The sequence below is a fragment of the Anopheles nili genome, chromosome 3 (genome assembly GCF_943737925.1).
Source record: "Anopheles nili chromosome 3, idAnoNiliSN_F5_01, whole genome shotgun sequence".
Lineage (NCBI taxonomy): Eukaryota > Metazoa > Arthropoda > Insecta > Diptera > Culicidae > Anopheles > Anopheles nili.
The window spans coordinates 72,792,288-72,808,869 of record NC_071292.1 but is presented as its reverse complement, the minus strand read 5'-3'; the positions used below and the strand labels follow the sequence as shown (position 1 = coordinate 72,808,869).

Below are 16,582 nucleotides of genomic sequence, written 5' to 3'. Positions count from 1 at the left end.
ATGGCATCGTTGCCGAACGAAGAGTAGATAAGGACTTAAACCAATCATAGGAACAGTACAGTGAGAACATCCTAGGAAGATGGTGGTCATCATGCGACACCTCTGCATATTGTAAGCAAAATACGATTTTGAAACAGCACCGCTTATTGGTAACTGATTGGCATTCATTGGGTTCGTTAGGGTATTGGTTTGTTGTGCTGCCGTATATGGGCAGCGTCGATTCTCCGATGAGTTCAAATTTGGAGTCGGCACTTCTGCTTACCAGATCGAGGGCGGTTGGAACGAGGATGGTAAGGGTGAGTCCATCTGGGACCGTCTGTCCCACGAACACCCGGAAAAGATCCTTGATCGCAGCAACGGAGATGTGGCAGCTGATAGTTATCACCTGGTGAGAAATGTTTGCTTCCTTAGTTGCAAAGTTCTAATACTATTCCTTCATAAAATGTACAGTGGAAGCGCGATGTGGAGATGGTGAAACAGCTTGAAGTAGACATTTATAGATTTTCGATTGCCTGGACTCGCATCATGCCCACCGGAATCAGCAACCAAATCAACGAACCTGGCATAGATTATTACAGCGATTTAATCGATGAGCTTTTGCGTAACGGCATCACTCCAATGGTGACACTGTACCATTGGGATCTGCCACAGCGGCTGCAAGAAATGGGTGGCTGGACAAACGAGTTAATTGTGGATCACTTTGCTGAGTACGCTCGCGTTCTGTTTGCGAGGTTTGGTGATCGAGTGAAGATCTGGACGACGTTCAACGAGCCGTGGCAAACGTGCGAAAACTCGTACGCAAATGATGCGATGTCACCGGGGTACAATTTCCCGGGGATCCCGGCGTATCTATGTGCACACAATATCCTGAAAGCGCACGCCGAAGCCGTACATCTGTACTGGAATGAGTTCAAACCGTCGCAACAGGGTTCGATTGGAATTACGCTGGATTCCAGCTGGAGTGAGCCAGCAACGGACGCTGAGGAAGATCGTCAAGCTGCGGAACGAACATTGCGTTTCAATGTAAGATACTAGAATCGTAAATGCTAGAAGCGTTTATTCGTTATCTTGGTTTAGATGTATCTGAGATGTACTGTTTTCTAATTCACTACCAGCTTGGATGGTTCGCTAATCCGATCTTCTCCAAAACGGGAGACTATCCATTGGAAATGCGCCTGGATATCGCCAATCTAAGTATTGCTCAGGGATTTCCCGAGTCTAGGTTGCCTTCGTTTACACCGGAGGAAGTCGCGCGTATCCGGGGCACTTCTGAGTACTTCGGCTTGAACACATACGGTAGTTCTATGGTGATGGCCAATAACGGACCCTACGATCCCACTGATGGACCGTCGCATGGTCACGATACGAACGTGATCGGTTTCCGAGATCCAAGCTGGCCAACGGCAGCCTCGCCCTGGCTAAACATCGTCCCTTGGGGTATGCGAAAGCTGCTGAACTGGATCACGACGGAGTATGACAATCCGCCAATATGGATCACTGAGAATGGTGTAAGTGATTTCGGTGGTACCATGGATGACATACGGATGGACTACCTGAACAGTTACCTCGACGCGGTTCTGGATGCGATCGACGATGGCTGCGATGTACGCGGGTATGTCGCGTGGTCCCTGATGGATAACTACGAGTGGCGTGCAGGATATGTGTAAGTTTCAGTACTCCAGGGCGATCTCAAACGATCGGTAGTGTTTTATTTATTTAATGATGTCCTTTTACAGCGAAAAGTTTGGCTTTTACTACGTTGATTTTGAAAGCCCAGAGCGCACAAGATATCCTAAGGCTTCGTCGAAGGTGCTTACAAACATCGTTAGAACTCGTCAGATCGATTATAACTATCGCCCACAACCGGACGTGTTCATACCTCCTCCAACGCCGGCTGAAGACACAAAAGTTGTGAATTAATGTTTATAATAAAGAATAGACAGATCGCACGCATATTAAGTCAAGGTTTGGTCACTTATACATTCCAATTTCAATTTACCAATGAAGAACCTCCTGGAGTACATGTTTGGAATCAATTTGAGTATTTATAGCTCAGTGTTTTCGACATTCGACTCCAGATTCGTTTCAAGGCATAGGCTGGTAAGCGTATCACGCAGAACAATTCCATGATGACAGTATAATAAAGCGATAGACGACCGATAGATAGCATCTTAAGGTGGTCACAGGGGGTATGATAGCACAATCGCTGTTCGTGATGGTCCGCAGAGAACCGTTTATACCATCGATAGGATGCATTACGCCACATAAGCAAGCTAACATTGGCCCTTGCCGGGCACGTAGTATTTCAGCGATGAAGACGATCTTGTGTGTTGTGCTGGTGTGCTGGAGGTATGACAAAGTACCACACGCTGTGTCATTCAGCTAGTCGATTTAATTTAATCTAGTTCTTGTACTCTTAAATGCTTCTAAAAGTTTTGTTCAGCTGGTCCACGGCCAGCGCAAGTTTCCCGAGGGGTTCAAGTTCGGTGTCGGGACGTCAGCGTACCAGATCGAAGGGGGCTGGAACGAAGACGGAAAAGGAGAATCGATATGGGATCATTTGGTGCACAATCATCCTGAGAAAATCTCCGACGAAACAAATGGAGACGTGGCTTGTGACAGCTACCATAATGTAGGTATTTAGGCAATGATTTCGGATTGCTCAAGCACGAACTATGAAGGAGTGCGTTTTATTTTTGTACTTCCAAGTGGCGTCGAGATGTGGAGATGATTCGCGAGCTAGGTGTTGACATCTACAGATTCTCGCTAGCATGGAGCCGCATACTACCCACTGGTATCAGCAACGAAGTCAACCAGAAAGGAATCGATTACTACAACAATCTTATCGACGAACTGTTGAGGTACAATATAACTCCAATGGTGACGCTCTATCACTGGGATACACCACAACGTTTGCAGGAGCTGGGTGGCTTCACAAACCGTCTGATTGTGGGATATTTCCGCGAGTACGCACGTGTCGCGTTTGAGCACTTTGGCGATCGGGTGAAGATCTGGACAACGTTCAATGAGCCTCCGCAAACGTGCCGACTACCGTATGAGTATGATGCGATGGCACCGGGACTGGACTTTCCTGGCATCTACACGTACCTTTGCAGCCATTACTTGCTTTTGTCTCATGCGGATGCGGTGGAGCTGTACAGGAAGGAATTTCAGCCAACTCAGGGTGGACAGATCGGTATCACTGTCGACGGATCCTGGGCTGAACCAGTTTCGGAGAGTGAACGGGAAGCATCCGAAATCACTATGCAGTACCTGGTAAGACACTTTTGAGAACACCCTCCGGGAGCTTTATCAAAGCACTGATTGCGAATTTTATTCACAGTTTGGAATATACATGCACCCGATCTACATCGGCAACTACCCGCAAGTGATGATAGATCGCATCGGCAATCTGAGCGTACAGCAAGGCTTCAAAAGCTCTCGACTCCCCTCGTTCACGGCGGAAGAGCTCGTCAAGTTGAAAGGATCGTCGGACTTCTTTGGCTACAACGGCTACACCACTAATCTGGTGTACATGAACGATGCGGCCAACACGGCCAACTTCCGCGTACCGTCGTTCGATCACGATCGCAACACGGTTGACTTTCAGGACAACCGGTGGCCATCGACAGGATCTTCCTGGTTGAAGGTGTACCCGAAGGGTATGTACAATGTGCTGAGCTGGATCTGTCGTGAGTATAACAATCCACCACTGTGGGTCACGGAGAACGGTGTCAGCGATCTCGGTGGTACGCGAGACGTTAACCGGGTGCAGTACTACAAGGACTACCTGAACGCAATCCTGGACGTGATCGAGGATGGGTGTGACGTGCGTGGTTACGTCGCCTGGAGTCTGATGGATAACTTTGAGTGGCGTGCGGGGCTTAGGGAACGATTTGGGCTGTACTACGTGAACTATAGCGATCCCGGTTTGCCACGGTACGCAAAGTCTTCCGCCAAAGCGTTCGGTAACATTGTGCGTAATAGATGGATCGATCCGGACGACATGCCGGAACCGGAACTGTACATACCGGGACCGGATGAAGCGATTACGACGACAACCGTTCAAACGGAGATCACTACGGAGGATGATGATGGAGCCGCCAGTACTTTGTACCTTTCGAAGCTGTTGTTTGTTAGCATTGGCTTCACAGCGCTTGTGTTACGGTTGTAAGTTTACATGAAATTTAAAGTGATCATTGGATATCAATAAAAAAAGCAAAAATTTATTGTAGACATCTTAGAGTACATAAGCACTTTTAATCTTGCCAATTAATACTGTTCATCATTTAGTTTGGCATTGAAACGCCAATATGAACCTTCGAAAACTCTTTCTAATTCCACTCCATCAAACGACCTAGTTGACCTAATAACCTATTTTGAATTGTGGGTATTATCGGACTACTAGAAGCAACTGATTCTACAAGTGACAAATCACTAAGCTGTAAATTTAACGACTGGATGAGTGTTAGAACTCAGCTAAATCTTCCGGTGGATTGAGTACCACCATTCCTATCGGCCAATTCCAGCTCTCTAATCGTTAACCGCGACAAAAAGTCGAGTAAATACTGATGTACAAAAAAAAGCTTGCTCCAACGCAATCTCTGGTTTAGCGGAGCTCCTTTGCATCGGCATTGATAGTGAATCGGCTCAACGGCACGATAAGATTAGCAGCGAGCACACACACTCTCGCTTTGCTTGAAACAGTGATTGACGATCGCGAGACGTGGAGAACCACATCTTAGTCGTTGTGCATGTTTCCAAGCGCATGGAAGTGCTCGGCGTAATGAGGTGTAGTATATCTCGCTGGAACAGTGGCTTCGGTAAGCTTGTTTTACTGGTTTTGCTGATGATGAAGTGTACGCATATTTAGCTAACGATGGGTGTTTCGTTCAGTGCTGCTGATATTGGCAACGTTCGCGGTATCCGGTGAAAAACCTCGCCCATTCCCAGATGGGTTCGAATTTGGCGTTGGCACATCGGCGTACCAGATCGAGGGTGGATGGAACGAAGATGGCAAGGGTGAATCGATCTGGGACCATCTAACGCACGTCACACCTGACAAAGTGGCGGATGGTTCGAGTGGGGACATCGCCTGTGACAGCTACCATCAATGGCGACATGACGTAGCAATGGTGAAGCAGCTCGGAGTGCGATACTATCGCTTCTCGATTTCCTGGCCACGGATTATGCCGACCGGTATGGGCAATGAGGTGAACGAGAAAGGGCTGCAGTATTACAGCAACCTCATCGACGAGCTGCTTCTCCATGGCATCGAGCCTATGGTGACGCTGTACCACTGGGATTTGCCACTTAGGCTACATCAGCTTGGAGGCTGGATGCACCCACAGATCGTGAAGTACTTCGTGGAGTATGCGAGAGTTGTATTCCTCAGACTGGGCGATCGGGTGAAAATCTGGACGACGATCAACGAACCGTGGCACATCTGTGAGAATGGGTACGGCCGAGATGACATGGCTCCAGGATACAACTTCCCGGGAGTTCCGGCCTACATCTGCGGGCACTATGTGTTGCTAGCGCACGCAGAAACTGTGCAGTTGTATCGATCTACCTTCGCGGATGCTCAGCAAGGCCAAATCGGCATATCGCTGGACGCACGTTGGCCGGAACCGGCACGTCTGTATCTGCGGGATGATTTGGAAGCCTCCGAATGGCAACTTCAATTCCACGTGAGTGCAAGTAGAAGAACAGGCTCTTTATATACAATGCTCTAAGTGATTTCCTGTGACTCCCGTTTCAGCTCGGTTGGTTCGCTCATCCCATTTTCACCGACCTTGGAGACTATCCTGAGATAATGAAGCAACGTGTGGCGAACTTGAGTGCTGAGCAAGGATTCGTCCAATCGCGACTTCCGGAGTTTACGGAAGAGGAGATTAATCTCTTGCGAGGATCATCGGATTTCTTCGCCCTTAACACCTACACGACATCGCTAGTGCGCAAGAACGACGCGAACAACTCTGCTGGATATCCGACGCCTTCATACCTGCACGATATGGGTGTGGTGGAGTCATCTGATCCCGATTGGCCGGAAGCGGAAGAGACCTCGTGGATTAAGGTAGGCATGTAAAGCAGTACCTGATGATTGTGAAGATAACGTGTCGATCAATTATGGCCACAGATAGTGCCGTATGGATTGCACAAACTCCTGAACTGGATCAAGGATACGTACAACAGTCCCGTTATCTACATAACCGAGAACGGCATCGGATCTGGTGGTGGGACGAAGGATCCACAGCGAGTGAGCTACTTCAATGGCTACCTAAATGCCGTTCTCGACGCCATCGAGGATGGATGTGACGTTCGAGTGTATGTGGCCTGGAGTCTCATGGATAATTTTGAATGGCGCGATGGCTACACGTAAGCATGGGAAACACGTTGTTCAGTGAACACCTTCAAACGTAACGTTCTTGCTTTCCAGACAAAAGTTTGGACTATATTACGTCGACTTTGACGACCCGAAACGCTCGCGATACGGTAAAATGTCCGCCAAAGTATTTGAGCACATCGTAAAGAGCCGTACGATTGATTTGAACTACTATCCGGAACCGGACGTATTGATAACGTGGAATAAGGCTAACGGATATATGCCGTTGCCAGATTGGTTGGTGTTTGTATCTGTAACTGTGGTTGCAACCCTCATGCAACGGATGGTGCAAGCAATTTGCTAAGAATGCTTGGAATATTCTGTAGCTTTGTGTATGATGGTGTGTTGAAATCACTTAAATAAATTGTTTTCTTATAAGTGCCTGCGTCATGCACACATATCAGTATACAAAAAAAACATGTCAGTATACAAACATGTTTAAAGTAATTATTGTATTTGCTAGACAAACGAGCAACCATGCAAAAATCCCTCTCGTAATCCACTTCGAGCAAATGCATCCCACAGCACATCATTCTGCCTCGTAATCCTAATGGCGTTTCACTATCATGCTTCCAAGGTGGCCCTATTCCGGGAGATGCAACAAAAAACAAAAAGAAACGAAACAATCGCCTCAAAGATGCACAACCGCTTCCGTGCGACGATTCAACGGCGCGTGCATGCAAAACATCGTTTATGTCGCTCAAATTGATGGATAAAACTAATGTATCGGTAACGCTATCAAAACTCCGATGCACCTCGCTTCCGTTGTCGTTTCTTTCCAAGGATACACGCTGGCAAGAAGATACGTTGTGCATCAGGACAACACATCCTGCAACAATGTTCGGAAGAAAGCACCACACCGGAACGGAACCGTGGATGAAGTGAGGCGAATATGATTGTTTCTTTCCGTACGAGAACCGCTCGAAATGGGGACACCATAAAAGATGCACTTCCCAACGACACGCAACCGTCGTACCCGGTGCGGAAATGCACCAAGATGGAACCCGGACCGAACCAGTCAACCTCGAGCGATGGTTGCGCCTTTGTTCTCGTTCGGTCCTGGTTGCTCTTTTACCGTCAGAAAACCGGCATCCTAACCCGTATCTCCTGTGGTTTCCGTGAGACACCATGCGCCTCCACCGTACGTCACAGTACACCGCACCATGCGCCTCCATCATGACGTTGGTAGCGTGGCGGCAAACTTTATACCTCTACATCTTTCCATCACCAAGGTACTCGGAGCAGTACACGATTCCGATTGCAGCACACCTGTCAGCTCAAAACTAGCATCTCCAGGCATGCAATTGCATGTGCTTCTACAAGGACGAACGCCGGGAAAGGACGAAAAGGAGCCGGTGCTCCCAAATGCACAATGTCAGCACGGTTCTGTGCCATGGTCTTCCTGGCGCGGCGACCTAGAAAGTGGAAACAGACCACCGACAGAAAAACGCCCCTGAGAAAGGGCTTTTAATCGTCCGTTCCTGCCCATCTCCCGCTAGCAGCCGTTCGTCAATTATCGGCTGAAAAACGCCGTCGTTGCCTTTTTGTGGTGTGCGATTCCGGCTGATGGTCGCACAAGGATGAAGGGAAAACAAAGCAAGCGCTTGCAGACAGGTAGCCAAGGTAACGGGTTCGGGCGAGGAAAGTTTATAGTGGTGCTTTAAGTGAAACGATGTTTCGTGACCGCTTGAGCGACCCCTTTTTCCCAACCGGTGCATTGGGGGGTTTTTAATTGTTTGTGAGTTTTTGTTTCCAAGCAAGCATTGTTTCGGGGTGCTATTGGGAGCATGTCTTCAGGGAAGAATTTTCTTCGTAGTGTGGGAAACGGTGATTGGGTTTGCGATTTGCTTCCTAATTTGATGATTGTGCGAAATTAAGTTGCCTTGTATGCTAACCATAATGAGCTCGTTAGTCGCTAATAATTCTTAAATACTGTAAACTTTTTTCTAAGCTTTCCAATGGAACCAAGCTTAAAATTGCTTTTTTTGCGAAAAAAACTGAAAATGATCTTTCAAAACATAACTTTTGGTTTAAGATTTATAACAAAATACTAAAGCTTTTGCAAAATAGATAAAAATAGATTACTATTCACTTCATTCGGTGCCGCTGCGGCTAGAGAATATCAATACTAACTGCATAATATATGTGTGTTACAGAAAGCTATTAAGAAATAAACTACCGAGAAAATACCATTCTTTGAACTCATTATTCATGCTATTTATTTGTACTACCCCTACTTGCCGACCATTCTAGTATCGATCAGCGCTTACATTAACCATAAGAGCAGCAGCGTTGAGCTTATGCATGAACAAAATCCGCATAAGTTAATTCTAACTTGCCACAGTGGCTATCACTCGGCGACAATGACGGGTCAGTCGAATGAATAAATTCGATTATCAACCAACAGACTGACTGCGGCTGATGGTGATGCGCGCTGATGCCCGAGTTGCCATCCACGCTGCACTGACCTGGTCCGATAGAGGCGCGAGTCAGATCGGAATCGCAAATGCAGATAAAGTTTTACTTGCCCATATTCGGAAAGTTCGACCTGAGAAGGAGAGAGTGAGTGAGAAAGAGCGGTAGTGAACGTGAGACAACGACGATGCAAGCTCAAAGTTCATTTTTCTTCTCGCATTGCACTTTTCGAATCTTTTCGTCTCGGAATGCCAAACTCGTCTAGACGGAGCTGGGTGTTTCTTCCTCGAGTTTTCCCCGCAAGCAGGATTGCAGCGCGAGGAGAGATTGGGAGAGATAAATTCCAATTATAAAAAAAACTCCGTCTGGGTGCCGTTTGGTGGTGTTTCGGGAAGAATGATGATGTTCGTTTGCTCGACGAGGTAGAAGGACGGCAAAACCATGCGCTCGTAGCTTCCTGTTCCGCCGTTTAAAGCCAGACGATGGTTGCTGGAAAATCGCATCAGGTGCCCGAAACTGCAATTGCACACCATCCGGCAGCCAACGTTGACACGCAGCTAGGAGCCAGACACAAAGACACGCAGTGCGAAAGCGAGAGTGAAGCCAGCCGGCGATTTGCCACGAGGCTTCGGTCGGTGTCTGCGTGCACCCAGCGCCTGCAGTGTGTTGGTGCAGCTCCGAGACGATAAAGGAAACCCCTTTACGAATAAATTATTCCTTCTACATGCTCGGCAGTCCGAATATGCTACATCGGTTCTGCAGCCATGGGTACGGTAGGGAATTGCATCCTCACGAACGGGCTTCCGGAACACAAGGGAACAAGCACCAAATTGCCCGCCGAAATAATCTCGTCGTGCAAGCAGCGCAACGATGCATTGTGTGCCGCGGTACTCGCGATGTTACTTGGTGCTTTCGGACGGGAAGTTGTCGCTAAACTTTCCAAGGCACGGGAAAATTCTTCGGCCAACCGACTGATTTATTTCCCGTCTGGTCGAGAATGCGCTGCTTGCCATGGGAAACGGCACGGTTATGCTAATCGCAAGCTTTCCACCAGAGTGGTCGTAAATTTTGCAACGATCCTTGTGTGTCATCGTCAGTTGGCACGTGGGTGGACATCATTTGGGGTGAGAGATGATTAGTTGTCTGTGGACGTGTGGCTTGTCCAATTTGCAGCATCGCGATTGCTTGTACTTTAAAGGTGAACTAGGAAGCTCATTGTTGAATGGTCCAATTGAGTTTTATGACAGCGATAAAGCTCTTCATGTAGACGAGTTTCTTCTCCTTTTTTGAATGTATTTTAGATCTTCTTCTTAAACGAAACAGCATGTTCTACTTGTTGTGCTATCTATCATTAATTAGTTTCAAATTTATTGATTGAATTTTCTCACTTTTTTGGCTCTAGAATAGTTCATTGAAATTTCTCAAAGAATCAACAGCACTTGCATTATATTGAACAAGAAGTCTCATTACGGATCCATGATTGTACGAGGCACCTCTCCGGGGTTACACAGGCCAGGGAACTTTGAGTTACGACCTCGTTTGCATTTTGACGCTGGTGGGCCGGCTTGGTACACAGATCGGTCCATGATGTTCGTAAACGAGTAGTTACATACGAAATAGTACACGTCGAACTGTCCATCCTTCCAGTACCACATGGAGCAGCCAACCTTCGTGCTACGATCGCTGGCAATCTGCGTGAAATGGCCAATCGCTGGTCTGTCAGGTGTAAAGGATGTGATCAAAGACTTACGACCCAGTCACGACGTTAATGTAGGTGACTTACCCACTGTACGACATCGGATACTTGGTGATATGCTGCGGCCGGGCATCCATATACTCGCCCCACCAACTCGAGATGAACTTGTGCATGAGGTCTTTCTCCTTGAACTGATACCCGTAGAAGCGCGTGATGGCGATGTTCTGTCCGGCGTACGGGAACTTATCAGTGGCACGGCATCTATCGTGGCCGTATACACACGAGCGCGCATTGGCGTCAGCCAACTCTGCTAATTCTGCGTCCCAGGTGAGTGTTGGCATCTTGGCAGCCGACGGATAAGGACGAAGTCGACCGAGCGCGATGTTAGAGCGGTTAAGATTGTGCTCGTCCAGTATGAAGTTTTGGAATTGGTTTAGGTTGACTTTCTTGGCTTTCTGCATACCATTGCAGGTCGGTCCACCGGATGAGGAGGGTGGATTGCAGCCAACATGAGGTCCTCCATGTGGACAGAGCTCACTGCGGCAGTACGAACCACCAGCAAGGGCCCCCACCAGTTCGAGGAGAAGAATTGCAACTGCAATAGAAGGGTGTTTGAGTCGAGTACCTGTTGCAGGTTTATCGGAAGAACCAACAGCGACGTCTTACCCGTTACTATCCAGATGGTCATTGGAAGCATTTTACTAAGTCGTGGCTCAGATCGAAGTGCTTTTATATGAAATCAAATGTTATCCATCGTTGGATCCATGAATCAACTAGCCGGGGTGTCGAGCACACAAGAACGATCCGGCTGTTCCAACAACACTGTCTCGCGCATCCCCTGCTCCGATGTACCTCCACTGAGTAGCAGCATCAGGAGGGAGTTGGTGGATATTAAAACATGTGCAAATACCAACGATGAGTTGTTTGCGATTGCATGGTAGTGAGGTAAAGCGATTCAGAATACAGTTTGCATCGTTGCAATCCGCATTAATGATAAGTAAAGGGATCCCTTTCATGTGTTGCGTTTATTGCATACACTTAGGCGTAAGTGCAACTCGAGATGCAAAACGATCTTTCTTTTTAATGTAGATTAGTTATTTCGTGTATGTAAGCAACAATTTCCCTCACAAACTTTGCATTTAGATTTTAAAAGAGAGTTGCTGCACTTCTGATGTCGAAAAACTAGAGATTCAGCATCAGTCAGCAACTGGCGAATGATCTACTGTGCTATGAACTGAATAATGATTGGTATAGCATCACTGCACGTGCATCAACACGAGAAAGTACAATGTAACGGTAGCAGAATCGTTCCGGATGCATCATTGTAATATGGTAGCATTTAAAGTAGCGATATTTTTATTTTATGAGCAACCCACTCGATTGTTTGTCATTGCTCAAACAGCTGATGGTGATAGCTGAGCTTGGTCGCAGCTTCCAAACTCGCTGGTGAATATTTTGCTCAATTCGTTATCGCATTCGGTGTGGACGAGATGTACTCGCGGACGCTGCAAAGCCCGGGATAAACCTCGTGCTCACCCGTGGCACATTGGGAAGCCGGTGGTCCTTTTGTATACACCGGCTGACCTGGCATGTTGCGGAACGAATAGTTACACACGAAGTAAAACACATTGTAGAACTGGGCGTCGAACCATCGCTGGATGGAACAACCAATTTTCCACGCACGATCATTGATCATCTGCGCAAAGTGCTCGATCGGTGACCTTGGGAAAGAAGTGAGCGTCATTGAAAGAGTGCGAAAAAATACTGAGAAAACTCACGTAGGAGTGATCGAAGGATAGTTGTCGAGCTGCGCTTGAGTTGTTTGGTTGAATTCACGCCACCAGTTGTAGATACGCTGAACAATGAGATAAGGCGGTTCAATGGATGGGTAGGTGTACCGGAACAGATCGATGTTTTGGCCCACGAATCGGAACTGCGCCGTGTTAGGACACTCATCGTGGTTGAGCACGCAAGATCGCGTGTTGTGGCTTGCTTGTACAGCTAGTTCGTCGTCCCAGATAAGTAGAGGCATCCGTGAGGCAGCAGCAAACGGTTTAAGCTCGCCCTTCGCCAAACGAGACCGCAACAGGTTATGCTGGTGTACGATAATCTTTTGGCCGTAGATGGTAAGGTTCGCTTCGGATGCGAGCTTCCCTTCACAGGCCGGTCCACCTTCGATCGGTGGTGGGTTACAGCCTACATTTTGGACTCCAGGTTTGCAGTAGCTCGTCTTGCAGAAGTCCGTGATGAGCTGCTCACTTCCAGCAAACAACAGAGACAACACTGGAAAAGGGTTGGGCGAAAAAGAGAAAAATTGTTTGAAAAGTACAATAGCAGTACAATGTTTCAACTTACCAAGGAGAAAAGAAAACATTTTCCTTTGCGTAGTGACTCAGTAACATGCAATGGAGAGTCTGTTTTGTTTACTCTCTTATATATGTGAAAAAATTGGCTGGTTCAACACCATAAATCGAAAAGCTTCCATGAAATAAAGATATGGTTTTACCGCTTTCTGTATTGCAATAATACTAAAATATACCAATAAGCAGCTAATTACCACTTTAAGATAATGAGCTTAGTCCACACGATAACGTTTCTCACAGGCCATCCCCAAGGCTCCCCTCATGCATCTCCAGGAGCACCTGCATGGTTTTTTTTATAGTTTATTGTTTTATTGTTTGTTTTAGAAGGCTTTTACTCCTTTAGAAAATCAAAACAGAGCTAAATCAGTTAACATGGTTGATAAATAATTGAACACGATCGTGTTTCGATACATGCGTGATTGCTGTAAGGGTGCTCGGTACCGCAAAGTGTTCCAAGAATCCGCCTGAAAATGCAAATATGTCAACAATAGCGTCGTGTACATAAGTAGGATAGACTACGGTTTAACACGATGAGCTTGTTTCGTGCTTCGAACCCCTGTTTCAACTATTGCAATCTCTTTTTATTTATTGAAGTCTGGTTTGTGTTTCGCAAACAAAAAAACATGTGTTGAAAGAAGATAATATTATTTCAGCCATTTGATGCATTCAAAAAGCTCTATCTTCGTACAGTGTTAGGCGAGCTATTCATTCAAATCGTGCACAAAGTGTCATTAAGGCACATTACGCTGAGAATCCGTAACGAGTCATTAACACCTTGAATTCATTAAAAGAAGTAACACTTTATTAGCTTTCGTGTATCCTTTCTACACAGAGTTCGGTACCGGTTTGACCGTTTCCGCCGTCGAGCACAGACCATTGAGTGCCGGATCCGGATTGCGACCAGTAGTACAACCGGAAGCGACGGTGCCGTTCTTGTATACCGCTCGGTCGATGATGTTTGTCACTGCGTAGTCGCACACCAGGTAGTACGTCTGCCACTTGCCACCATCGAGCCAGTACTGCATGGCGCAACCAATCCGATTCGACTGGTCGCTGACCATCTGTGTGAAGTGTCCAATGGCGGGTCTGGGAACATGACAAGCAGTGTCTTCATTAGCACCGATTCACTCGAACCATAATGAAACCATTATGGTTTTCAGACTTACCCTGTGTGGGCGCTGGGGTACTTGTCAAGATCCGCCTGCGTGGTGTAGTTGTACTCATTCCACCATCCCGTAATGCCCTCCTTGATCAAGGCGTCGATCGTCTTCGTCATGCCGTAGAACTGCGACATGGCAAGGTTCTGACCGGCCGACGCGTATACGGCTGTGTTGCGGCACTGGTCATGTTTGAAGGTGCAGTTACGTGCGTTGTTCCCGGCCTGTTTGGCCAGTTCGGTGTCCCATTGGAGTGTTGGCATGCGCTTAGCCGGCAAGAATGGCTTAAGCTGACCCAGAGCGAACTGTGACCGGCGTTTGTTGTGTTCTAGCAGGATCGTGTTCTGGTACGTGCTGTTCAGGTTGATCACTGCTGGACTCTTGCCCGTGCAGCCGACTCCTCCTGGGGTGCCTGGAGGATTGCACCCGACATTCGTCTTTCCAGCCATGCAATAGCTGGTGGTGCAGTAATTCGTCTGGGCTTGCAGTCCTCCGAACAGGCTACACGCGATCGTCACTGTTGGAAAAAGGAGCCAGTGTTTGTGAGTGTTTTTCTGCTAAAAAAGCCCACACCTCAATTCCAACATACCAAATATCCAAAATGCCATCGTGAGGCAAAGGTTTGCTTTAGCTTCTTCCTAGAACTGCTGTCAACTCGAGGCTCGAGTTCACTATAGCTTAACTCTTGCGCAGCTGCTCCAATTTATATTGCCCACCTAAGCCTAAGGGGGATCCCAAATACGATGGGGTGCTCTGTTCAATTTTTGTTCCCGTCGCCTGTCATCACCTTCCCGTTGGCATCGTTATCATCACGGGACTGTGGAACAAGTTGGCAAATAACGTGCATTCATTACACTCAGCATTTCCCAGGCAAACTCGTCGCCGATCGGGCCGGAAACTTAGCGTACTGAGGGAAAGAGAAAGCACCGATATTACACGCTCGTGCGTCACGTCTTTTGTTTGGGTGGTTTAAGAAGCGGATAAACAACGCCTTGTGTATGTCTGGGAAAACACCAGTCAGTGAAGGTGATGCTATGTGATCGAATGAAAATGCTCCAGCGCCAATTCGATCGGAGAAGCGAAGCACATCAAAGCGATAGTACGCTAGTGAAGGTCCTGAATTTAAAACCAGTTGGCTCCGATGACATTGAGGTAATGTTGTTTTCGGAAACAAAACTATGTTGATCGCAATGTGCGTTCCGGAACTAGCGATCCCGAACTAGAGCTGAAATAAAGATTTTGATTCAGTTCCGGATAATTTTGTTTTTTTTTCAGTTCTGGATTCGTCACAGTCTTTTAGGTCAAGGAATTTCATTCCCAATTTCCAAACAAACATATTGGTAACTAATTGTATCATTTTTACGTTATAAAACATTCTCATTCAGCTGAACTGAGCAAGGAATAGGGTATTGCAAACTGATCGAAAGTGGCATTTTGTCATAGCTACAAAACCCGACCCAAGCTAAAAGGTAGATGTATACGCACATGTTTGATAAGCGACTGTTTCTGCTGCTACTGCTGCTCAAACAGCCCTGAACAAACATAAATTGTGACCAACCGAAGGGAATACAATCGTTAAAACAATCGGTGAATGCCCTTCATTAGGATAATTAAGTGCTCTTACAGTATTAGTGATGAGGTTATGAAACGAACGTTGTTGATGAGCATTCATACCAGAATTAATGCTTAGCAAATTTAAAGATTCATCTCTTTTTGTACAAGCCAAATCTCGTAACATCTATCTGAATATAAATTCAATGTAGAAATTCTCACAAAATGTGTTTAATCCATATAACTTACTAACAAAAGTGATCCACTGTCTAATCCAATCCGATTCAATTATGTGAGCTTGATGGCTAAAATCTATTTCGATAGCGTTTACACCGTATGTTTGCATGGGCTTACGGGTACGTGTGCTGATTGCTTTCTACTTGAACCATATTCCATATACCGTCGTAATGCTATGAGACATGTCTCAAAGCATCAATATGATTACGGGTAACCCACAAAAACCCACTGACAGAGTCTATTTAGATAATCCACACACGTGTGGTACCTGGGTCATGCTCTGTTCCCTACCACCTTTGGTTTCAGGAACCGATTTCACGCGAAACCACAAAATGATTGACGACGACCGTATCAAGCCGAGCTCAAATTTCGAGCTCGTAATTGCCGGCACCGGGTGAAATACATTTCAATTCCCTTGCCTGGTTGTCGACAATACCAAGCAGCTGTGCGTTTGGCTTCCGATAAATACTCGCGCAAACAGCACACTAATCAGGAACACGGCGTAAAGTTTATGCCGGCAGTACGATTACGCTAATTAATTCATCACCAATGGCCCGCAGGTGGACACTACCGGATGAGTCCGGGTGATAGTTTATCGGGCAGCGAACAAATGGGCATCCAAACCGGATGCAATGAAGTACATCAACGGTTCTCAGTGCAGTGGAGCTCGCAAGCTCTACTATCGAGTTATCCAATAACCCACTATGCCTTTCGGGTGTTCGAAAGGACTCCTAACTGACGAGCCTGTGAATGGCAGCGGGACATACCGGTATGGGAT

General features: G+C 46.8%; 6 protein-coding genes across 6 annotated transcripts; 3 read left to right on the top strand and 3 right to left on the bottom strand.

Moving 5' to 3' along the window:
• Positions 1–91: 91 nt before the first annotated feature.
• LOC128725031 (myrosinase 1-like) lies at positions 92–1,920 on the top strand. Its single transcript, XM_053818749.1, has 5 exons — positions 92–111; positions 181–388; positions 451–1,023; positions 1,116–1,663; positions 1,737–1,920. The coding sequence occupies exons 1-5, from the start codon at positions 92–94 to the stop codon at positions 1,918–1,920; spliced, it is 1,533 nt and encodes a 510-aa protein (XP_053674724.1).
• Positions 1,921–2,407: 487 nt separating this feature from the next.
• Positions 2,408–4,174, top strand: LOC128725029 (lactase-like protein). The gene is made up of 3 exons (XM_053818747.1): positions 2,408–2,632; positions 2,710–3,276; positions 3,344–4,174. Exons 2-3 carry the CDS (start codon positions 2,728–2,730, stop codon positions 4,172–4,174), a joined length of 1,380 nt encoding a protein of 459 aa, XP_053674722.1. The 5' UTR covers positions 2,408–2,632; positions 2,710–2,727.
• An 805-nt stretch (positions 4,175–4,979) lies between these two features.
• On the top strand, positions 4,980–6,783 carry LOC128727268 (myrosinase 1-like). The gene is made up of 4 exons (XM_053821162.1): positions 4,980–5,690; positions 5,762–6,076; positions 6,140–6,378; positions 6,440–6,783. Exons 1-4 carry the CDS (start codon positions 5,133–5,135, stop codon positions 6,687–6,689), a joined length of 1,362 nt encoding a protein of 453 aa, XP_053677137.1. The 5' UTR covers positions 4,980–5,132; the 3' UTR covers positions 6,690–6,783.
• Positions 6,784–10,067: 3,284 nt separating this feature from the next.
• On the bottom strand, positions 10,068–11,289 carry LOC128722797 (antigen 5 like allergen Cul n 1-like). The gene is made up of 3 exons (XM_053816478.1): positions 11,163–11,289; positions 10,584–11,091; positions 10,068–10,516 (listed from the first exon to the last, which is right to left on the bottom strand). The coding sequence occupies exons 1-3, from the start codon at positions 11,191–11,193 to the stop codon at positions 10,267–10,269; spliced, it is 789 nt and encodes a 262-aa protein (XP_053672453.1). The 5' UTR covers positions 11,194–11,289; the 3' UTR covers positions 10,068–10,266.
• A 666-nt stretch (positions 11,290–11,955) lies between these two features.
• On the bottom strand, positions 11,956–12,870 carry LOC128725028 (antigen 5 like allergen Cul n 1-like). Its single transcript, XM_053818746.1, has 3 exons — positions 12,852–12,870; positions 12,275–12,779; positions 11,956–12,217 (listed from the first exon to the last, which is right to left on the bottom strand). The coding sequence occupies exons 1-3, from the start codon at positions 12,868–12,870 to the stop codon at positions 11,956–11,958; spliced, it is 786 nt and encodes a 261-aa protein (XP_053674721.1).
• A 769-nt stretch (positions 12,871–13,639) lies between these two features.
• On the bottom strand, positions 13,640–14,688 carry LOC128723153 (antigen 5 like allergen Cul n 1-like). Its single transcript, XM_053816868.1, has 3 exons — positions 14,606–14,688; positions 14,026–14,533; positions 13,640–13,945 (listed from the first exon to the last, which is right to left on the bottom strand). The coding sequence occupies exons 1-3, from the start codon at positions 14,622–14,624 to the stop codon at positions 13,684–13,686; spliced, it is 789 nt and encodes a 262-aa protein (XP_053672843.1). The 5' UTR covers positions 14,625–14,688; the 3' UTR covers positions 13,640–13,683.
• Positions 14,689–16,582: the final 1,894 nt, after the last annotated feature.